This window comes from Zophobas morio, unplaced genomic scaffold, assembly GCF_036711695.1.
Source record: "Zophobas morio isolate AGI-343-1 ecotype UQ-CSIRO unplaced genomic scaffold, CSIRO_AGI_Zmor_V1 ptg000028l, whole genome shotgun sequence".
NCBI lineage: Eukaryota > Metazoa > Arthropoda > Insecta > Coleoptera > Tenebrionidae > Zophobas > Zophobas morio.
In genome coordinates this window covers 3182673-3206914 of record NW_026972133.1, presented here as the reverse complement: position 1 = coordinate 3206914, position 24242 = coordinate 3182673, and the positions used below count along the sequence as shown (strand labels likewise).

At 34.1% G+C, this 24242-nt stretch overlaps 1 protein-coding gene across 1 annotated transcript; it reads right to left on the bottom strand.

Annotated features, from left to right (window-relative positions):
* Positions 1 to 1540: 1540 nt before the first annotated feature.
* LOC135137003 (blood vessel epicardial substance-B-like) lies at positions 1541 to 17838 on the bottom strand. Its single transcript, XM_064066529.1, has 6 exons — positions 17480 to 17838; positions 12316 to 12606; positions 11920 to 12271; positions 2780 to 3106; positions 2300 to 2730; positions 1541 to 2241 (listed from the first exon to the last, which is right to left on the bottom strand). Exons 3-6 carry the CDS (start codon positions 12261 to 12263, stop codon positions 2066 to 2068), a joined length of 1278 nt encoding a protein of 425 aa, XP_063922599.1. The 5' UTR covers positions 12264 to 12271; positions 12316 to 12606; positions 17480 to 17838; the 3' UTR covers positions 1541 to 2065.
* Positions 17839 to 24242: the final 6404 nt, after the last annotated feature.

The following is a 24242-nucleotide window of genomic DNA, read 5'->3' as shown; positions in this document are numbered from 1 at the left end:
ACATTTGAAAAATTCGAAAACATGAAAAACGGAAATATCGAAGAACTGAAATAAAAAATCGAGAAATTGAAAAATCTAAAATTTTAAATATTGAAAAATTAAAATACCAAAAAATTGAGAAATCTAAAATTTAAAAATCGAAAAAGTAAAAAGTCGACACATCAAAAATGGAAAAATCCAAGATTAGAAATATTGAAAAATCCCATAACTGAAATATCGAAAAACGAAAGAAAAACTGACGAATCGAAGAACTGAAAAATCCCAAAGCTGAAATATCCAAAAACTGAGGGTCTAAATTATCGAAAAATTGAGAAATCGAAAAATCAAAAAAGTGAAGTCGAAATATCGCAACCTTAAAAAAATCGAAAAATTGAAAAATCAAAAACCTGCAAAATCGTAAGATCGAAAAATTGAATAATAAGTAAACTGAAAAATCCCAAAACTGAAATATCCAAGAACTGAGAAATTAAAAAATTGAAAAATTGAGAAATCGAAAAATCAAAAAAGCGAAGTTGAAAAAATCGAAACCTGGAAAAATAGAAAAAAAACAAAAAACCTGAAAAATCAATTAATTGAAAAATCGACAAATAAAGGGTTTATAAAAGTCAAAAATTGAAAAATCGAAGTATTTAAAAATCGTAAAATTAAAGAGAAAAACTGAAAACCCAGAAATTGAAAAATTGAGAAAATGTAAAACCCAAAAATTGAATAATAAATAGAACTGAAAAGCCCCCAAACTAAAATTTCGAAAAACTGAGAATTTTGGGGGAGTTTGGTGTTCTGTTTTTGGAAAATTCTGACCTGACTTGTTTTTGAGTTAATTTTGGAACCCCTTTTTTTGGAAAATTTAAAACAATCTTGACGTTCTAGTTTTAGGCTCTAGTGATTAGTAATTTCTTAGAGGATACGTCATTCGCCAAAATCAGTCTTATCTTGGCAGTTATTAGCCCCGCCCACCCACCCTCTCCTTTCTTAGAGGGTATGTGATTTGCCAAAATCAGTCTTATCGTGGCAGCTACTAGCCCCGCCCACCCACCCTCTCTTTTCTTGGAAGGTATATCACTACCAAAACGATTTTATCTTAGCAAGTACTGATGACTAACTTTTAAAAAAGGATCAAAATTTGGAAACATCTTCTCTAGTGTTTAGTTATATAGCTACAAATAATTTCTTACAATTAATGAGATTAATTTAAGAGTTTTGAGTTCGAACTCCACATTTATGAATTTGTTGTTTTATTAAATTATTAAATTTGAAACGATAAATAAAATGTAGGGCAACTTTACCAAATAAAATTAAGTTTTTAACAAAAAAAAAGATTCTGTTAGGTATTGAAAGTATAAATGGCAATAATGTTATGCTGCTTTTGCTGTAACATGGTTTCTAGTGTTGGTATTATGGATAGTCGGAGAAAGTGAGGTTATGTTAGGACATGAGATATCAAGGAACGAGAAAGAAATCAAGATAACTTTGAAATATTTAAAAACCGGCTAGTTTTTGGCGGGAGTTTCGAATGATACTCGGTTTAACAGTGGTAAAAGAAACAATTTTATTAATAACTTATAAACACGACAGATATAAACATACAAATATAAATATATACACATATAAATATCGCTAACATTTATAATATAATATATTACAGCAGTTTATAAAACATTCGTAGCAAACCCTATAGGTAGTCTCCCTTAAACCGCTACAGTTAAAATTGAAGTTTTTGATTGGAAGGCAAATTTGTGGAATTACTGATAATAATCTGGTTTGATTGCTATTTCCGAGATGAATGCGTGCTGTAAAACGATGATACTCCACTTAAACCGAAACATAACCTCTGAACGTCTCCCTTATGCGCACCAAAGGCACAATTTTGTGGTCAATTTCATGTAGCTTATATGAATCAACAACTCTTGAATAAAGAAAGATACGATCGATATCTAGCATGAGAGTGCACGAAATTAAGGCCTGATTCGTGTTATAAAACGAACGCAAACATCGAGTAAATTTTAACACTATTACCAACGTCAGAATGTGAAAATTCCTCTGCAACCCCGCACGCACTAGAGTCTCATTTGGCTGGCTTCTCGAACTTGACCTCGCGCTCTTTCCGCCGCAACGAGCGCTTGTTGGAGTGCACCTCGGGGATGCGCAGGTTCGACTGGCCCATGAAGGGCGACGTCGCCGGGAACTGGTTGGCCACCAGCGGCACCCAGCACTGGGTCTGCAGCTTGCCGAGGGACCCCACTAACAAACAAAACAGTCAGTCAGCTATACACCCGTGTATTGCTGGTTGCCTACTCACTTTCGGTGGAATTCAGCGAACTCTTCCTGTGGGAGACCTTGTAAGCCTGCGAGCGCACCAGGCCGGTGGTGCCGGTGTTGACGGCGTCCATGGACATGCTGCGGTTGTGGGCTTTGGCCCAAATTTCGTCCCTACGGCCCCTGCTGCGCTCGTCGCTTAGCCCGGTTAAATGCTCGTTCAAGGCGTAGAGTTTCTGCGTGATGTCTTTACCTATGATGGAGTCCAGGATGACTTTGAGCACCGGTCGGTGCCTCAAGACCCGCTCCAGCTTCATCCGAGGCCAGCATAAGTACACACTGTCTTCTTCAGCGGTGATGGTCACTTGGAAAACGTCGTCGGATTGTTCGTGGTTCGACTCCCATTCGGGGGAGTCGACGAACTGGTGAACGTTGATGAAATGCAGGTGTGTGTCATCACAAGTTACGCGCAGTCTGGAAATTGGTTGGTTATTTTGTGGTTTTAAGTGTGAAGGGTACTCACTTTCCTTTGAGCAAAATAGACAGTCTTTCGTCGGCCGGGCTGACATCCTCTACTGCGTAGATGTCTCCCCGCTCTAGCGTCATCACTCTGGCTTCTTTGACCAGTTCTTTGAAGTGTTTGCGGCTTACTCGCAGCGGCTTGAAGACTTTCATGTATAAATCGGTTAACTCGAGGGTGAGAGTGGGTGGAAGGAATCTCCAGGCTAGTAAGGCGGTGTGTGTTAGGTTGAGGATGACGAGAAGAGAGTTCCAGAGGAGGATGTCGGGGGCGCAGACTTCTACTCCTCCCCAAACTGTTAAGAAGAAATAACCAATTGACAGGAGAGCCCTGAAATTAAAAAAAAAAACAGTTGTAATATAAATGGAATAGAAATGGTGTCTAGACAAAAAATTAATAGCTGAAGTTAAACAATTACCATTAGTGTCATTTTCGGGAACCCTTTATTGACGATGGAACAATAAGATAGAGTAACCACTGTGTATGTATTAATCAAAGAATCGCGTGTCTTTAAGTAATTCTTGTTATTATTGTCACTCAACTGTCACGATTGTTGTCCATCAAGTTGTTATGATATTTATTTATTTTCGCCGCTTTTAGTAATAACATGTTTTGATTTTTTTTTGCTTCCACGGGTCGATGTTGGTTTACTTTATTTTAAAATAAATACGATAGAACAAAACGTTCTCGTTTTCTCTCTCTCTTTCTCTCACTCTCTTTATCCTGTTCGCTAATTGTTAAAGAGAGAGTGTTAGATCAGGTTAGGTTCGGTCAGGTCAGGTCAACTTAATTTAAGTTGGGTTAAGTCAAGATAGGTCAAGCCAAGTCAGTCAGGTCAGAGAATTCAAGTCAGTTTACGCTAGTTAGGTCAGGTCAAGGTCAGGTACCTATTTGACATTTTGGTTAACGCCATTTTCTTGCAGATTTCGACATGCAGAAGTCATTTTCGATTTCGTTTTGTCGAAAATTCCCATCGTCAAGATTTTATAATTTTTTGAGATTTTTAAGACAACTTTTTCAAAAGCTCAATTTTTCAAAATTCCTCATTTTGACATTTTCGACCATCTTACGACAACGTTTGAAATGTAGCCAAAGACATTTTCTTCCAGATTTTGGCGTACAAAAGTCATTTTCGCCTTCGTTTCTTTGAAAATTCCTCCTGTTTTCTGAGAATCGCCAATTGAAATATGGTACTTTTTCGAGTTTTAAAATCTCGCTTTCAAAGCGAATATTTCGCAAATTTTGGTCCACGACTATAAACACGATAGATTTTTCAAAACACTACGTCAAAATCTATATTCCAGAATTTTTTGAGAATTTTTTGACAACTTTTCCAAAAGATCAAGTTTTGACATTTTCAACAATTTTTCGACCACTTTCAAAAATTAGGTAGATATTTTCTTGTAGATTTCGACAAGCAGAAGTGATTTTCGGTTTCGTTTCTTTGAAAATTCCTACCATTTTTCCAAAATTGACAACTGAAACATTGCTAGTTTTAAGACTTTTGAAAACATTCCATTTTCAAACCGAATTTTTCTGAAAATTTTGATTTTTTGAGAATTTATTTGGCAACTTTTCCAAAATTCCAATTTTTCGATACTCTCCTTTTTGATGTTTTCGACCATTTTACGACCAAGTCATTTTTGGCTTCGTTTCTTTGAAAATTCCTCGTGTTTCCTGAGAATCGCCAATTGAAATATGGTAATTTGTTAGACTTTAATAGCTCACAAATTTTGGCCCAGGACTATAAACACGCTATATTTTTGGAAACAATAGTTTAAGACCTACATTTCAGAATATTTAGAGAATATTTTGCAAACTTTTCCAAAATCTCAATTTTTCACATTTTCGACAATTTTTCGACCACCTCCGAAAACTAGCTAGATATTTTCTAGATGTAATTTTTGGCTTCGTTTCTACGGTTTTTTTTTTCAAAATCGATAATTGAAACATTGCAATTTTTAAGATTTTTAACAAATTCCATGTTCAAATCGAATTTCTCTGAAATTTTGATCCAGGACTATGAATACTATATTTTTCCAACCAGTAGGTCAATAATTCCATAATTTTTTGAGAATTTTTTCGCAACTTTTTCAAAACTCCAATTTTTCAGTATACTTTTTTGACATTTTCGACTATTTTTGGCCACCTTCGAAAATTAACCAAAGACATTTTCATGTAGATTTCGACATCCACAAATCAGTTACTGCTTTGTTTCTTTGCAAATTCATTCCGTTTCCTCAGAATTGCCAACTGAAATATGGTAATTTCTAAGACGTTTTAAATCCGCTACATTTTTCGAAACAGTACGTCAAGATCTACATTTCTGGATTTTTTTGAGAATTTTTTGAAATTTTTTCCAAAAATTCAACTTTTGACATTTTCCATAGTTGTTCGACCACTTTCGAAAATTACGTACATATTTTTCCTTGTAGATTTCGATAAGCAGAGCTGATTTTCGGCTTCATTTATTTGAAAATTCCTACCAGTAATTGAAATATTGCAAATTTTGAAAGATTTTTTGAAAAGTCAGTTTTCAGACCAAATTTTTCTGAAATTTTGATCCGGGACTATGAACATTATATTTTTGGAACCAGTAGACAAGATCTATATTCCATAATTTTTTCAGATTTTTTTCAACTTTTCCAAAATTCCTATTTTTCAATACTCTTTTTTTTGACATTATCGACCATTTTTGGCCACCTTCGAAAATTAACCAAAGACATTTTCATATAGATTTCGTCATCCAAAAGTCATTTTCTGCTTTGTTTCTTCGAAAATTCCTATGATTTTTGCGTAATCGCCAACGGAAATATGATAATTTCTAAGACGTTTCAAATCCCATTTTCAAGCCGAATATCCCACAAACTTTGGTCCGGGACTATAAATCCGCTATATTTTTCAAAACAGTACGTCAAGGTCTACATTTCAGGATTTTTTGAAAATTTTTTGACAACTTTTCCAAAAACTAAAATTCTGACAATTTTGACAATTTTTCGACCACCTTCGAAAATTAGATAGATATTTTCTTGTACATTTCGATACCCAGAAGTAATTTTCGGCTGCATTTCTTTGAAAATTCCTATCCTTTTTCCAAAATCGACGATTGAAATATTTCCATTTTTAAGATTTTTAAAAAATTTCATTTTCAAAGTGAATTTTTCTGGAATTTTCGTCCGAGACTATGATGAACATTATATTTTCCAAATCAGTAGGTCAAGACCTGTATTCCATATTTTTTTGCGAATTTTTTCGCAACCTTTCCAAAATTCCTATTTTTCAATACTCCTTTTTTGACATTTTCGACCATTTTTGGCCACCTTCGAAAATTAACCAAAGATATTTTCATATAGATTTCGACATCCAAAAGTCATTTTCTGCGTTGTTTCTTCGAAAATTCCTATAATTTTTGCGGAATAGCCAATTGAAATATGTAATTTCTAAGACGTTTCAAATCCCATTTTCAAGCCGAATATCTCACAAATTTTGATCCGAGACTTTATATCCGATATATTTTTCGAAACAGTACGTCAAGATCTACAGTCCAGAATTTTTTGAGAATTTTTTGACAACTTTTCCAAAAAATAAAATTTTGACATTTTCGACAATTTTTCGACCACCTTCGAAAATTAGATACATATTTTCTTGTAGATTTCCATAACCAGAACTGGTTTTCGGTTCGTTTCTTTGAAAAGTCCTTCCGTTTTTCCAAAATGTATAACTGAAATATTGCAAATTTTGAAAGATTCTTTGAAAATTCAGTTTTCAGACCAAATTTTTCTGAAATTTTGATCCGGGTCTGTGAACATTATATTTTTCGAATCAGTAGATGAAGATTCCATAATTTTTTGAGATTTTTCTTGTAGATTTCGACTTCCAAAAGTCATCTTCGAAAATTCCTATAGTTTTTGCGGAATCGCCAACTGAACATATTGCAATTTTTAAGATTTTAATTTCGAGCAAATTTTTCTGAAACTTTGGTCTTGGACTATAAACACGCTATATTTTTCGAATCATCATGTCAGTATCTACATTACAGAATTTTTTGAGTATTTTAGAACAACTTTTTCAAAAGCTATTTTTTTCAATACTCCCAATTTTGACATTTTCGGCCATATTACGACAACGTTTGCAAGTTAGTTAAAGACATTTTCTTCCCGATTTCGTCATATAGAAACCATTTGCGGCTTCGAATCTTCGAAAATTTTCTTACATTTCCACAGAATTGTCAATTGAAATTTGGTAATTTCTAATAATTTTAAAATTCCAGTTTCAAACCGAAATTCTCACAAATTTTGGTCAGGGACTATAAACACGCTATATTTTTCAAAACACTATGTCAAGATCTAAATTGCGGAATTTTTTGAAAATTTTAGGATAACTTTTCCAAAAGCTGAATTTTTCAAAATTCCAAATTTTGACTATTTGACCATTTTACGAAACCGTTTGCAAGTTACTTAAACACATTTTCTTCCAGATTTCGTCATACAGAAGTAATTTTCGGCTTCGTTTTTTGAAAATTCCTCCCGTTTACTGAGAATCGCTAATTAAAATATGACAATTTTTTTTAGACTTTTAAAATCTCACTTTCTATATATATATAAAGACGCTACATTTTTCGAAATAGTACGTCAAGATCTACATTTCAGGATAGTTTGAGAATTTTTTGCCAACTATTCCAAAAGCTCAACTTTCGACAATTTCGACAGTTTTTCGATGACCTTCGACAATTAGCTAGATATTTTCTTGTAAATTTCGACATCCAGAGGTAATTTTCGGCTTCGTTTCTTCGAAAATTCCAATCGTTTTCCCAAAATCGTTTACTGAATTATTGCAATTTTTAAGTTTAAAAAAAAAAAATTCATTTTCAAACCGAATTTTTCTAAAATTTTGGTCCTGGACTATAAACACGCTATATTTTTCGAATCAGCACGTCAATTTCTACATTCCAGGACGAAAATGACGAAAAATACGAAAAGGACGAATAAGGATGAAAAATTACGAAAAGGACGAAAAAGGACAAAGAGGATGAAAAAGGAGGATAAAGGACGAAAAGGACTAAAAAGGACGAAAAATACGAAAATGAAAAATACGAATAGGACGAAAAAGCACGAAAAAGGACAAACACGACGAAAAGGACGAAAAAGAACGCAAAGGAAGAAAAAGGACGAAAATGACGAAAATGGACGAAAATGACGAAAAAGGACGAGACAGGACGAAAAAGGACGGAAAGGAAGAAAAAGGACGAAAATGATGAAAATGGACGAAACAGGACGAAACGGGACGAAAAAGGACGAAACAGGACGAAACAGGACGAAAAATGACGACAAGAATGAAAAATACGAAAACGATGAAGGACGAAAAAAGACGAAAAAGGACGAAAAGACGAAGAAGGACGAAAAGGACGAAAAGGACGCAAAGGACAAAAAAGGACGAAAAGGACAAAAAAGGACGAAAAATGACGAAAAGGACGAAAAAGGACAAAAAGGAAGAAAAAGGACGAAAAGGACAAAAAGGGACGAAAATGGACGAAAAATTACGAAAAGGACGAAAAAGGACAAAAAGGAATAAAAAGGACGAAAATGACGAAACTGGACGAAACAGGACGAAAACTGACAAAATAAGACCAAAAAGGACGAAAGAGACAAACATACGAAAAAGGATAATAAGGACGAAAAAGGCCGAAAAAGACGAAAAAGGACGGGAAGGATGAAAAAAGGACAAAAAAGGACGAAAGAGGAAGAAAAAGGATAATAAAGACGAAAAAGGACGATAAGGACGAAAAGGATGAAAAATACGAAAATGACGAAAAATACGAAAAGGACGAAAGAGGAGGAAAAAGAACGAAAAGGACGAAAAGGACGAAAAAGGACGAAAAGGAACAAAAAGGACGAAAAACACGAAAATGACGAAAGGGACGAAAAAGGACGAAAAGAAGGAAAAATGATGAAAAAGCACGAAAAGGAAGACAAGGACGAAAGGAGACGAAAAAGGACGAAGAAGGACCAAAAGGGCGAAAAAGGACGAAAGACGAAAAAGGACGATAAGGACGAAAAGGGAAGAAGATATTTTTTTGTAGATTTTGACTTCCAAAAATAATTTTCGGCTTCGTTTCTTCGAAAATTTTTACCATTTTTTCAAAATCGCCCATTGAAATAGTGCAATTTTTGATATTTTAAAATATTTTACATTTCCAACCGACTTTTTCTAAAATTTTGATCATGGACCTAAACACGTTATATTTTTCGAAAGACCACAAGAAAATCTACATTCCAGAATTTTTTGAAAATTTTTAGACAACATTTCTGAAAACTGAAAGTTTGACATTTTCGACAATTTTTCAACCACCTTCGAAAATCAGGTAGATCTTTTCTTATAGATTTCAACATACAGAAGTGATTTTCGGCTTCCTTTCTTTGAAAATTGCTACCGTTTTTCGAAAATAGACAATTAAAATATTGCAACTTTTAAGATTTTCAAAAAATACCATTTTCGAACCAAATTTTTTTGAACATTGTATTTTTCGAATCACTGGGTCAAAATTCCATAAGTTTTTCAGAACTTTTTTGCAACTTTTCCAAAATTCCAATTTTTCAGTACTCCCCTTTTTGACATTTTCGACCATTTTTGACCACCTTCGAAAATAAACTAAAGATATTTTCTTGTAGATTTTGACTTCCAAAAGTCATTTTCGGCTTCGTTTCTTCGAAAATTTTTACCGTTTTTTCAAAATCGCCAATTAAAATAGTGCAATTTTTGGTATTTTAAAACATTTTATATTTCCAACCGACTTTTTCTAAAATTTTGATCATGGACTCTAAACACGTTATATTTTCCGAATGAGCACATGAAGATCTACATTCCAGAATTTTTTGAGAATTTTTAGACAACTTTTCTGAAAGCTCAAAGTTTAACATTTTCGACAATTTTTGAACCACCTTTGAAAATCAGGTAGATATTTTCTTATAGATTTCAATATCCAGAAGTGATTTTCGGCTTGGTTTCTTTGAAAATTTCTACCGTTTTTCCAAAATAGACAATTAAAATATTGCAACTTTTAAGATTTTCAAAAAATTCCATTTTCAAGCCGAATTTTTTTGAAATTTTGCTCCGGTACTATGAACATTGCATTTTTCGAATCACTAGGTCAAGATTTCATAAGTTTTTGAGAATTTTTTTGCAACTTTTCCAAAATTCCAATTTTTCAGTACTCCCCTTTTTGACATTTTCCACCATTTTTGACCACCTTCGAAAATTAACTAAAGATATTTCCTTGTAGATTTTGACTTCCAAAATTCATTTTCGGGTTAGTTTCTTCGAAAATTTTTACCGTTTTTTCAAAATCGCCAATTGAAATAGTGCAATTTTTAATATTTTAAAACATTTTAGATGTCCAACCGATTTTTTCTAAAATTTTGGTCATGGACATACAGAAGTCATTTCCGAATCGTCAACCGATAGTAAACAAACCGAATATCTTGCAAATTTTGATCCGGGACTATTAACACGATATATTTTTCGAAACAGTATGTCAAGATTTACATTCCAGAATTTTTTCAGCCATTTTTGACGACTTTTCCAAAAGTTCAACTTTTGACACTTTCGAAAATCAGGCAAATATTTTCTTGCAAATTTCGACATCCAGAAGTAATTTTCGAAAATTATATCTTTCGAATCAGTAGATCAAGATCTATATTCTATAATTTTTTGAGAATTTTTTCGCAACTGTTTCAAAATTCCAATTTTTCAATACTCTTTTTTTGACATTTTCGACCATTTTTGGGAATGAATCATGTAGATTTGGAGATCCAAAAGTCATCTTCGGCTTTGTTCCTTCGAAAATTTCTATCGTTTTTGCGGAATCGAGACCAACTTTTTCTGAAATTTTGATTATGACTGTAAACACGCTATATTTTTCGAATCAGTTCGTTAATATTTTGAGAATTTTTGGACTTAATTTTAGTGACAGCTGTACGAAGTGATGTTAAGTACACTGGCGGTTTTAAAAACCAAACGTTGAACCACTGAAGTGCTTTAGAAAATGTAATAGTTAGGCAACCATATATACACACCGTAGTGGTTCATCTACTTTATTACTGTTGCTGTCCTATTCCGATTCAGAAGGCTCCAGTATTGACTAAAGAAAGAGGAAGAGGGAGCACGAAAAGGACATTACCACATTTTAAAAATAGAAAACAAACAGTGGGAACGTAGACAAAACAAGAAAAACGCCATGAAACAAGGCAGACCAACCAATTTAATAGCGAAATAGACGTCAAGCTAAAGCTTTGGGAGTTATGGATCATACACAGAAAAACGAAAATGGTGTAAAAAGAACACCGTCTTAGCCAAGATTAAAGCATCTCTTGAAAAGGAAAAATCTAAGAAAGGAAAATATTAGCAGTGGACATGAATAGTGAAATTTTTCACATCGTTTCACAAAAAAAAAATGACATCTGATTTATGAAAAAAGACCAAAAGTTTGTATCACCACGAACATCACATGTCTTTCAGCTAAAAACTTCCAACAGATCAATTTAAAACTTTCCTCGTCTATATCAACCAGAGTTCTCCCAAAAAACTACCTTTCAATAACTCAAGAAGATGCTTTCTTTAGTTCTCGGTCTCGGTATTGATCTCGCGATTTTCTTTCGTCGAGTGTTGAAAGTTGAAAGCTTTACAATTTATTTAAACCGCGGCTTTGACGAAGTACTTAATCACGCTTTATGTGCGAGGCGGGAAGACATATCTTCGTGGGATCAGCAAAGAAAAAATGGGTCTTTTCCTGCCTCACAGATTTTCCTTAGAACTAGGAATGGAAAAAAATCAGTCATCATTTAATGGATTATGTTACTGTTTTGAGTGTGTCGAAATAGGCCAGCAATATTATGCCAAAACACCCCAGGACTCCTTCAGGTCATTATTGCGTGACCGCGATTGGCAAACCCGAGCCACGCTTTTTATATCAAAGCATACAACTTTATGTTTACCTTTTACCGAAAACCCGATAATGACGCCACAAAAATAACAGTCTTCTAACGATTTTTGGCTTCGTAGCCCCGGATTACGCATTATGTGCTATGTTTATGTTCTGCGTATCTCGAAATGACTTAAAAATTTACGACAAAGCACCTTCGACGTACCTGACGATGAGAACGCTCTGTTTAAAGCTACTAGGCACTAAGAAAGCGGCAGCGAAGAAGAAGTTCGCCGTCTGGAAAAGCGGGTGCTGCGCCGGAGTCCACTCCTTGCAGAGGGCCCAGGAATCCCCCTCCGCCCCTGCGCTCGTGTTGAACGTCTGGAAGTCGTAGTCGTAGTCCGAGGTGTTGGTCAGATTGTAGATCTCCGTGCTGCTCCAGGTGGCGTTCTCCGGCAGATACGTGAAGTTCTTCGGTGGTGTCATCGTCGACGGCTTCTTCGTGGAGTAGTTGGTTTTGATGACGATTTTGGACATGTGAGTCCTCGACTGGATCAAAGGAACTTCCATTGTGCTTCCTAGAATGAGAGTTGAGCCGAAATCACCTCGATGGGGCACTCACCTTGGACATATTATTATCAGGTCTTCTCGATGGTTCTGGTTGATGATATGCTCGGTGACGGCTTCGGTAGGTGCATCGTCGCGGATTGTTGTTTTGCGCTCAAATATTTAGGAGAAAATTGGAACGGCGTGCGGTGTAACCTCATCGACACGCCCCATTCTACTGTTTCCCAGAAGAACACACAGGGATTTTCTCGAGATTAGAGGAAAAGCGCCCGAATTGGACGACTGCCTCATTGTATTCGTCCAATCGATAGCGGGCTGTTACGTCGGCGTTGGGGGCAGGGACGGACTAGGGATGACTTGAAATGAAGCCGCCGTTATTGCACACTAAGTGCCATAAGACGACTTAATTCGTCACAGCCGTGCAGGGGCAATTTCAGATATTTGACTCAAGGTTTGCTTCGTAAAACGTAAAAGTTTCACGTTAGCATCTGCTCAATAATTTTACAGTCTTAAACTTAAAGATGTCAGAGCGAATTCACAATTTTGCCCGTCTACACATTTAACTTCCTAGGCAAAATTTAAGCCCCGCCCACCCACCCCATCTCAATTGTGATGATTTTTTTTATTCATCATACTTAAAAACATGTTTCAGATGGTAATTTCTTTTGTAGAAAAAAGGATTTAACAATTAAATTTCGTCCCCCGACTCACGACGACTAAAAAAAATTATTACAATTGACATAGGGGTGGGTGGGCGGGGCTTAAATCTTTCCTTCTTTTCTGAACATATGTTATCTTTTTTCTCGACAAGATACTTAAAACTTTTTTGAAATCGTAAATTTTTGTCGGGGAATATCGATTTTACAATTAAGCTCCGCCCACGCTTTGACAACGAATGAAAAATTCGTCACATTTGAGGTTGGGGCGAGCTGGTGGGGCTTATTTTTTTCTTGACTTATATAGTGTTCCTTCAAAACGAGTTCCACATGATAGATTCTTATGGACAAATAAGCATTTTGCAGTTAAGCTTCGCCCCTCGGCTCACAACGAATAAAAAATGTCATCACAATTGAAATGAGGGTGGGTGGGCGGGGTTTTTATTTTGTTTTTTTTTCTCAACACATGTACGTAGTTTTCTTTGCACGACAAGAAACTAAAACTATGCTTAAAAATGGTAAATCTCTAGGGAAGTTTGGAGTATAAAATTTACCATTTTAAACATGGTTTCAGTCTTTTGTTGTGAAAAGAAAACAATGTATATTAAGAAAAAAAAAAAAAAGAAAAATAGAAGCCCCGCCCACCCGCCCCATCTCAATTGTGATACAATAAATCACCGTACTTAAAAACATGTTTCAGATGGTAATTTCTTGTGGAGAAAAAAGAATTTTACAATTAAATTTCGCCCTCCGACTCACGACGAATAAAAAAAATCATTACAATTGAGATGGGGGCGGGTGGGCGGGGCTTAAATTTTGCCGTTTTTTCTGAACATATGTTATCTTCTTTTCCCGACAAGATACTTAAAACTTCTTTGAAATCGTAAATTTTTGTCGGGGAATATCGATTTTACAATTAAGCTCCGCCTATGCTTTGACAACGAACGAAAAACTCATCACATTTGAGATTGGGGCGAGCTGGTGGAGCTTATTTAAAAAAAAATGTTTGACTTATATAGTTTCCTTTCAAAATGTGTTCCATATGATAGATCCTTATTGAGAAATAAGTATTTTGCAGTTAAACTCCGCCCCTCGACTCACGACGAATAAGAAAAGTCTTCACAATTGAAATAAGGGTGGGTGGGCGGGGTTTTTATTTTGTTTTTGTTTCTTAACACATGTACGTAGTTTTCTTTGCACGACAAGAAACTAAAAATATGCTTAAAAATGGTAAATTTCTAGGGAAGTTTGGGATATAAAATTTACCATTTTAAACATGTTTTCAGTATTTTGTTGTGAAAAGAAGATTATATATATTTAGAAAAAAAAAGAAAAATAGAAGCCCCGCCCACCCAGCCCGTCTCAATTGTGATGATTTTTTTAATTGCCGTGAACCCAGAGGCGGAGCTTAATTGCAAAATCTTTATTTACTCTGCAACAAATTACCATGTGAAACGTTGTTGTTGTCATAGTAGGGGAGGGGGATACACAGTCTCTTTTTCCCACCATACGTGAAACCATGTTGTTGGCGGCGGCTGGGTTGGGCTTAAATTTTGCCTTCTTTTCTGAATACATGTTATCTTTAAGCTCCGCCCACACTTTGACAACGAATGAAAAATTCATCACAATTGTGGTTGTAGCGAGCTAGTGGGGCTTATTTAAAACATTTTTTTTCGACTTATATGGTTTTCTTTCAAAACGTGTTCTATATGATAGATTCTTATGGACAGATAAGCATTTTGCAGTTAAGCTCCGCCCCTCGGCTCACGACGAATAAAAAAAGTAAGCACAATTGAAGTGAGGGTGGGTGGGCGGGGTTTTTATTTTGTTTTTGTTTCTTAACACATGTACGTTGTTTTCTTTGCACGACAAGAAACTAAAAATATGCTTAAAATGGTAAATTTCTAGGGAAGTGTGGGACATAAAATTTACCATTTTAAACATGTTTCAGTCTTTTGTTGTCAAAAGAAGACTATGTATATTAAGAAAAAAAAAAATAGAAGCCCCGCCCACCCACCCCGTCTCAATTGTGATGATTTTTTTTATTTGCCCTGAGCCCGGAGGCGGAGCTTAATTGCAAAATCTTTATTTCTCTACAATAAATTAGCATGGGAAACATTGTTGTTGTTGACATACTAGGGGAGGGGCCTAGTATGTCAACAACAACAACAATGTTTCACATGGTAATTTATTGTCGAGAAATAAAGATTTTGCAATTAAGCTCCGCCTCTGGACTCACGGCAAATAAAAAAATCATCAAAATTGAGACGGGGCGGGTGGGCGGGGCTTCAATTTTGCTTTTTTTTCTTAATATACATAGTCTTCTTGTCACAACAAAAGACTGAAAACATGTTAAAAATGGTAAATTTTATACCCCACACTTCCCTGTTGACATACTAGGGGAGGGGGATACACAGTCTCTTTTTTCCCACCACACTTGAAAACATGTTGTTGATGGCGGCTGGGTGGGGCTTAAATTTTGCCTTGTTTTCTGAATATATGTTTATCTTTAAGCTCCGCCCACGATTTGACAATGAATGAAAAATTCATCACTTTTGAGGTTGGGGCTTATTATTTGGCTTTTTTTCTTGACTTTCTTTCAACAACATGATGCTTAAAAACCTGTTCCACATGATATATTCTTGTAGAGAAATAAGCATTTTGGAAATAAGCTCCGACTCGAAACACAACGAATAAAAAAGTCACCACAATTGAGACGAGGGTGGGTGGGCGGGGTTTTATTTTTCAATTTTTCCTTAACATATATATGTATTTTTTTTTTCATGACAAGGTATTAAAAATATGCTTAAAAATGGTAAATTTGTAGAGAAGTATCCCCCACACTACTCGTGGGATTACATGCCTATGTTCAGATCAGTGTCGGTGTCGGTGTCGGTGTTAAAAAAATTTGGACTTTCAGAAGTTTCAGGAATAAGAGGTAGAGGTTCTAATGAGGTAGAAATACCACCCTTCCCTGCTGAATTGAAGTCTTTTGAAGGTTCCCTCTCCTCAAATATGTAAATAAAGTCATACAGTAGTAGTTATATAGTGGGGGTTCTAGACCAGGTCAAATGAGGTCAAACTGGTCCAGCTCCCCCATTACTTTTCATCGAGCGGTCATTGACCTTTCATTTGTTGTCGAGCTTGTCGGTGCACGTGGCTGACCTTGCCAGCTGGTCCAGCTCCCCCATTACTTTTCATCGGGCGATCGTTGACCTAGTCGTTGCTCGACCTTGGTCGTTTATTGCCCTCGTTCATCTCGAGATCTATCCCCTCTTTTCGTTTAGGTCGGGGAGGGATCTCGGACGCAATCTCGCATCCCCACTTCCGTTTTATACTTGTATAAAAGTCGATGGATTCGTGTGTAAGAATTAATTAGTTTTTTGAATTCAATTATTTAACACTTAGAAATGTCATCTTTCATTTCTACCTTGAATAAAGAGTCTCACTTGCAAGCTTTTGTGAGTGCGAAAACTTTAGAAGAAAATAAAAAATTTTTAACAAAAAATTTTAGTAAACTGTCTACAAAGTACGGTGACAAGATATTTGTGCAACTTGAAGAGTCTAGAACGATACTTCCACAGAGATTTACCGAAAAATTCACCGACTCAGTGATCAGCGATCTGAACCAGAAGATCGTGAACGGCTTGAAATTGTACTTGGTAAATAGAGGTCCGATCGGTCGAACCATCAATATCGAATTTATCGAAGAATGAAGAAGGCATTGGTTCATGTGGAAAACAAATCAAGTGCAGTTAGACTGCTTCGTCGTAGATTAGAATTACATTTAAAACGAATTAGTTATTTAAAAGAAGCAATTAAAATGTATGAAATAAGAACTAAATTGAATAATCTTAAGCTGTAATAGAAATTATAATAAATATTATTTAATTCGTTCGGTGTATTATTTTCCCCAGTCTCATGTAAAAAATATTTGATTGCAAACTGGCATGAATAACAGACGTGTTTGTTTCGACAAAGTTCCGGTTATTTTCTTAATAAATGATAAAGAAAGCCGAATTAATACTTGGTTATACGATGTTAAAAGATTTCAAATGAATGTGGAACGTTTCGAATTGCAAATAAAGCCCTTAATCGAAAAAATGATGGAGAAGAAGCGAAAATTTAGAGAAACAATCGAAAAATTGGATTCAGAATTGAAAATTATTCAGCAAAGAAAATCAGTTAAATAACTGTGCACATTGCGGTTAAACCACTGCGTCGTAAATTAGATTTAAATTTAAAACTTATTAGTTTCTTAAAATGTATAAAATACGAACTAGTTTGTATAATCTTAAGCTGTAATTGAAATTATAATAAATATTGTTTATTTCGTTTGGTGTATTATTTTCCCCAGTCTCATCTAAAATTATTTAATTGGGAATAACAGCAACGAATAAAAGCCGTGTTTGCTCCGACAAAACTCCTGTTATTTTCTTAATAAATAAATGTTCATCAGCAACTTTCTGCCGATTTAAGCTTATTTGTCCGTGATTATTAGAATAAAATCTCAAATGTCAGAAGGCGAGTGTGTTGTTAAAAATTAAAAAAATTGTTACTTACGACATTGAAAACAGGCAATAAAATCATCCGTTCTCCCTCGAAAACATTCAAATACACGCACACTTCACAGAAGCCACCATTTAGTTCAACAAAACCACCTTTTTCCCAAATCTTTTCACGGTAAAATTCATAAACCGAAACACGCCGCCCGTCATTATTACAACACAGAATGAAATAACGCGATGCTGTTTCAGCAAATTCTTACGGAACTGGACGCTTTTGTCGCAATAGACAGGGACGTATTCGGAAATATTAAAAAAAAAGAATTATCGCTTGAGGGTGATAAAGGGCAGAAAGTTTGTTAAAAAAATAAAAATGCATCCCTATAAACTAATGACACATTTGTGTAAAAATAAATGTGGGTTGGAGGTGCAATAATTGTTTAAATATAAAAAAAAAATGTTTTACTCGAAGACGGTAAGAGATACGAGGTTCGTGCAAAGAACAAAAAAGTTCCTAAAATACGAAACACATGCACCTGTGTCGACGGTTTTTAGTTTGAGTTTAGCATTTCGGAGAAAAGGGCAAAAGTTTGTGGTGACCAAACGGAATTAGTTAAAAATTTGTTTTTTGTGTCAAAATATTTTTGGATGAATAATCAATAGGTCCATGTAATTAAATATGTGAAAATTTGAGTTTGGGGCGCAACAATTTTTGTCAAAAAAGGTTGTCAAAATTCGAAAAAAAGTTTTCCTTGAGCAGTAGGAAAGTAAATTAGAAGTTTTGGTGAAAAAAAAAATTTAAAAAATTCAAAGAATCCAAAGAAAAATTAAAACAAAAAAAATCTCAAAAAAAAAATCCAAATTTTGAAAATTTTGTTTTTCCACAAAATCAAATGCATATTCATGAAGTACTATCTAATCGTGTGTAAAAATGATTATGACTCATAGGTGTATCTACCGTTTAAATAGAAAAAATTTTTGTTACTCGAAAATGGTAAGAGATAGGAGGTTCGTGTATAGAGCAAAAAAGATTGACAAAAACAAATAATATCGACAGCCGTCGACGGTTTTTCGCTAACTTTTGACATGACTGTGAAAAGGGCAAAAGTTTGTGGCGCCCAAACGGTAAAACTTAAAAAATATATTTTTGTACCAAAATATTTCTGAGTGAACAGTCTATAGGTCCACTTAGCAAAATAAATATTTTTTGCTACCGTTTAGTAGTAATAACGAAAAAACGTCATAGTTCGTAAGCGGTAAGAGGTAGCATGTCGGCTCAGGGGAACGGGGAAAAGCTAAAAAAATTAAGCCATATGTTGAGCAAAAAAAATTTTCAAAAAAGTTGAAAATAAGGGAGAAAAGGGCAAAAGTTTCTAGTGTCCAAATGGTAAGAGATAGAATATCGGTTGTATACATCAAAACCTTCTTCTGGAACGAACGCATAAGTTTGCTCAAAAAAATCGATTCTGTCCACATCGACCTAGATACAGGAGCCATTTCTAGTTTTTTCGAGGTCGCTACGTAAAAATTTTTTCAGGTCGAAAAAAAGACCATCGAAAAAGGATTCGAATAAGCCCAACATGCAACACTTAAAAAAAAAAAAAAAAAAAAAAAAAAGCGAAATAAGTTGTTCTTTATATGTATTGTTATATGACTACTACCATCACAACTAAATATACTAAGACATTAAAAAAAAAAAATTTCAAGTTAACCAAAAACGGCTTTTTGTTGAATTTTATATGAAAACAACAAAACATCATTAAAAAACGAAAATCAAAAACCTATAAACAATCATCAAAAATCACTGCTGTGGTGGTGGATCATGATGAGTCATATCGTGCAGCTGGACAAATAATTTAAAACATATTAAATAACTTATTGTTGTATTAAATCGTAGTACTGATGCTGTTAAATAAATATGTTAAAGGACATTAAATAAAACTATTAATAATAACTAATTGTTTTATTGAATCATACATTTGTTTGAGTATTGTATTTACTAAAATAACTGAAACAAATTAGTACTAAATAAAGTAACAGACAAAATACGATTGCAAAAATAATTGCTCCTACTGAAGTAAATATCCATATCCATGGTTTTGCCAAACAATATTCTGTAACATTTGCACCTGTAGAATTCTTGTATCCACTATAATCGTTAAAGATGGTGTAATTCGGAGACTTGCATCGAGTGTTGTCTTTGAAGACTAATTCTAGCCGATATTGCAGTTGGTTCGAGGAAGATACATATTTTGAATAAAACATACGTAGTTGTTCATGCCCATTTTTAATTTCTAACATTTTTCTAACAGTACATTCTTTACTACTATCAATAGTTTGTAGATAGACATCAGTAACATTGCTATCAGTCAATAAATAAAAATCTTTCTGAATTAGAATGGTTGATAGAACAAGTGTGCAGTTTAAGCCGAACATTGTTTGGATGAAATGAATAGTTTGTTGTTGCGGAATTCTATATATATAGCAACAACCATCACCACCACCATTAACGAGCAGCCAGGTCCCAACATCCCACTATTACAGTCATTATCGTGAATATGACAAAAAATGAAGCAAACCATACACGATCGTTTCTTAAACAAAAATCAATGACCTCCTTTGAACTGCGACTGTTCTTAGTATTTTCTATTATTAACCAATTGGAAAATTGGTGATTTTCTTCTTCCGTTTTTATCTTGTACGTCAAATGATTCTGCATTGTTATATTTTTCGCATAGAAGAGGTGATAACTGGTTTCGATTAGATTGATCGGAGTCATTTTTTCCCAAAATTCTTTTTCGTACGTCTAAATATACAGCAGACTTATATTTGAAGTGGTGTAAATATTCAAGTTGTTTTCAACTAGCACACTTAATAGTATTAACACATTGCTAGGCAGACACATCTTAGACTTATCTTCTTGTACACAGACACAAATACTTAGTTGTGGTCGTTGATATTTGTAGGGAAGAAGTTTTTAGAGGTGGTAAATGATGGTGTGGTAAATGATGGTGGTGGGGTGATAGCGATAGAAATAACAAATTATTGTTTTCTTATATATTTGTTAAATGTCGCATGGTAGGCGTTTAAGGCTGTTCTATCTAAAAACAGGGATCTATCTAACTTTGGGACATAGGTCCCTGAGAATTCGTTGTCCCAGTTTTCCACTTGCGGTGGTGTTGGTGGTGGTTGGCTGAACCACTTTGATGGTGGTGGGGGTGGTGTAGATGGTCTTGGAAGTGCATTCTCCCAGAGTTTTCGCTCCCTTTCCCAGGCATCCCGGTGGCATTTGAAAATATGCTTTCTCAGCCTATTCTCTAAAAGCCTGTGGCTGACATCATAGGGGCAGATAACAAATTTCTCTATACAAAAAAAAAAAATAAATACTACAAAAAAAATATATATATATAAGCTTACCCATTTCTGTCGTTAATTAATTTTTATGATATGTACTTGCAGAACACTTATTAATCTGTTCTTTTGTGTGATCTTTAATTTATACACTATATTAATCCCCACCCCTACTTTTTTCCCTCCTTCAGTTGCTTTCCTCATGTTTCATTTTTCGCTGACTTGAATTTATTTTTTACGACCACGTTTTCAACTACGACTTGCAAGTTGTAACTTGCAAATTAATTCTCATATAAACAAGAAACTAGTCAACGGGAAATAGTAGTGTTTCTTTTTTTCTGCTGTGGTGAGCAAGTTTCACGACAAAAAATGAAATCACAAGAATCAGTGACGGCTATATGTAAAAACTCTCTTAAGCTAATTCATGAATACATAAGTAAAATCAAAACAATCGAAGAAACTAAACATTTTTTAGTTTATATCAATACCAGTATTAGAATAATTAGAAAAGCACTCAAATGTAAAATCCATCGAGAAAATATGTTGGAAAACGCAAATTCCTTAGAAACAAGTTTGGCGTATTTGAAATTTTATCGCCTAAAGCTTTTAAATAAGAAAAAACAATTATCTATAAAAACTGGTGAAGGCTATATTAAAACAGTCAAATTTAAACCGGTGACTAATGTAACATGGCAGGATGTCGAATCCTGTTTTCAACAACGAATTCGTACAGGATTTATAAGTAACCACCACATTAAAGATCCTCTTCAGTTTTTTCAACAATCTTTTAAATGCTTTATGTTTAGAATTAAAAAAGAACGGAAAAACTCAATGCTTAAGGTAAATGTAATTTTTTCCGCAAATTTTATTCAACCGCACTCTGGTGAAACAGACATTAAAACATTTTCAACAAAAAATCAGCACATTGATCAATACACAAATTTAAAAGAATGGTACGAAGAAAACGTCATTGATAAAATCATGAAAAAATTAGAGGAATTTGCAGAAAAGGATTCCGGTTGGGCGTTGTATGAAATTTTAGGATTGAAAATTAACATAAATAAATACGACCCAATTAAATTCGGCTATTCAACTTTTGTATCCACACCAGATTTTATAAAAAAAAAACATGCAATAATTAATGTACAAAATAATGATGAATATTGTTTTCTTTGGGCCATAGTTTCGGCTTTATTTCCTACCGATAAACATTCAGACCGAAAATCATCGTATCCTCATTTCAAAAATGTGTTGAAATATGATAATTTAGACTTCCCAATCACAATTAAAGACATTCAAAAATTTGAGGAACTCAACAATCTTGCCATTAATTTATACTGCATCGAGAAGAAAAAAATTTTACCTTGTCGTTTAAGCACTAGATTTTCAAATTCTTATAAAGCAATTAATTTGCTTATGCTACCCGCTGAAAGACAAATACAAAATACTAATAACAGTAATGATAACTTTGAAGATCAACAATTGCTCTATCATTTCGTATGGATCAAAAATTTGTCAGCTCTTTTAGCTACGCAACTTTCCCTCCATAAATGTAAATTTCATATATGCGAAAGATGCTTAAATCATTTCACCACAGAGGAATTGCTCCAAAAACATAAAACTTCATGCCAGAGTATTAATAAATATTCCATAAGACTGCCAACAGAAAACGAAAATTACTTGTATTTTCAAAATTATAGACATCAAGAAAAAGTACCTTTTACTATTTATGCAGATCTCGAGAGTATTCTTCTTGATTGTACCAAACAGCATATGTCCACCACGAATAAGACCGAAACTTATCAAAAACATATTGCGCACAGCATTGCTTACTATTTTCACTGCTCATATGATAATTCATTTTCTAAATTTCGTTTGTATCGAGGTAAAAATTGCATTCAATGGTTCGTTCAGGAGTTACATCGAATGGCTCATTTCTGCAACGATAAATTTCAGAACGTTATTTCTATGGAAACATTAACTACGGAAGAACGTGAGCAGTTTGAATCCTCCCAAATATGTCATATATGTAAAAAAGGATTTTCGGAAAAGAACATAAAAGTACGCGATCATAGTCATTTAACTGGAATGTATAGAGGCGCTGCCCATCAAAGTTGTAATTTAAATTATAAAGATATTTGTGTTATACCCGTGGTCTTTCATAATATGAGCGGATATGATGCCCATTTTTTTATTAAAGAACTTTCAAATTCAATAAAAGGTGATATTAAGTTACTTCCCATTAACAAAGAAAGATATATCTCGTTTACTAAATTTGTCGAAGACACGAAAGTTAGTTTACGGTTTATTGATTCTTTCAGATTTATGCCACATAGTTTAGACAAACTTTCCTCTAATTTAGATAATTCTCAGAAAATTATTACGTTGGCAAATTGTAATAATATGGAAGAATTTGATTTGTTAAACAGAAAGGGAGTTTTTCCTTACGATTATATAAACTCCTGGGAGAAACTACTTGAAACAAAATTGCCCGAAAAGGAGGATTTCTATAGTCGCTTATACGATGAAAATATTAAATATGAAGATTATTCCCATGCTACCAATGTATGGAATACTTTTAATATTCATACATTAGGAGAATATTCTGATTTATATTTAAAAACTGATGTGCTTCTTCTAGCCGATGTATTTGAAGCTTTTCGAACTACTTGTTTAAATACTTATCAACTTGATCCGTTGCATTATTATACTGCTCCGGGCCTAACATTTGATGCTATGTTAAAAACAACAGAAATTAAACTAGAACTTTTAACGGATATAGATAAAGTTCTATTTGTAGAAAGAGGTATTAGAGGTGGAGTTTCGCAGTGTTCCAATAGATACGGTAAAGCCAATAACAAATACATGCCAAAAGAAGAATATGATCCTTCGAAAGATAGTACCTATTTAATGTATTTTGATGTTAACAACCTTTACGGAGCGGCAATGTCTCAATATTTACCGTATGGAGAATTTGAGTTTGTAGAAAATTTCAATATAGCTGATATCTTAGATACCCCAGAAAATTCAGCAATCGGTTATATTATTGAATGCGATTTAGATTATCCAATAGATTTACATGAAATTCATAGTGATTTACCATTAGCTCCAGAGCATATGATACCGCCCATTTCAAGATCTAAACTTAAGAAGTTATTGTTGACTTTATATCCCAAGAAAAATTATATTATTCATTATCGGAATTTAAAAATGTATACAAAATTTGGTATGAAAATAAAATGTGTACATCGTGTTATGAAATTCAAACAATCTGCGTGGTTAAAGGAATATATAGATTTAAATACAAAACTTAGGCAGCAAGCAAAGAACGATTTTGAAAAAGATTTTTTTAAATTAATGATTAATGCTATTTATGGCAAATGCATGGAAAATGTAAGAAAACATCGCGATATTCGATTGGTTAGTAAATGGGAGGGAAGATGGGGAGTTCGTTCTCTTATATCTAAACC

What these genes read in the sequence shown, in the direction of transcription:
- LOC135137003 (XM_064066529.1), bottom strand. Translation starts at nt 12,263, where the DNA reads ATGGAAGTTCCTTTGATCCAGTCGAGGACTCACATGTCCAAAATCGTC. An exon ending in CAGAGCGTTCTCATCGTCAG is followed by an intron (nt 3,107 to 11,919) that starts GTACGTCGAAGG and finishes TTTTAATTTCAG; the next exon opens with GGCTCTCCTGTCAATTGGTT. An exon ending in TCTATTTTGCTCAAAGGAAA is followed by an intron (nt 2,731 to 2,779) that starts GTGAGTACCCTT and finishes ACCAATTTCCAG; the next exon opens with ACTGCGCGTAACTTGTGATG.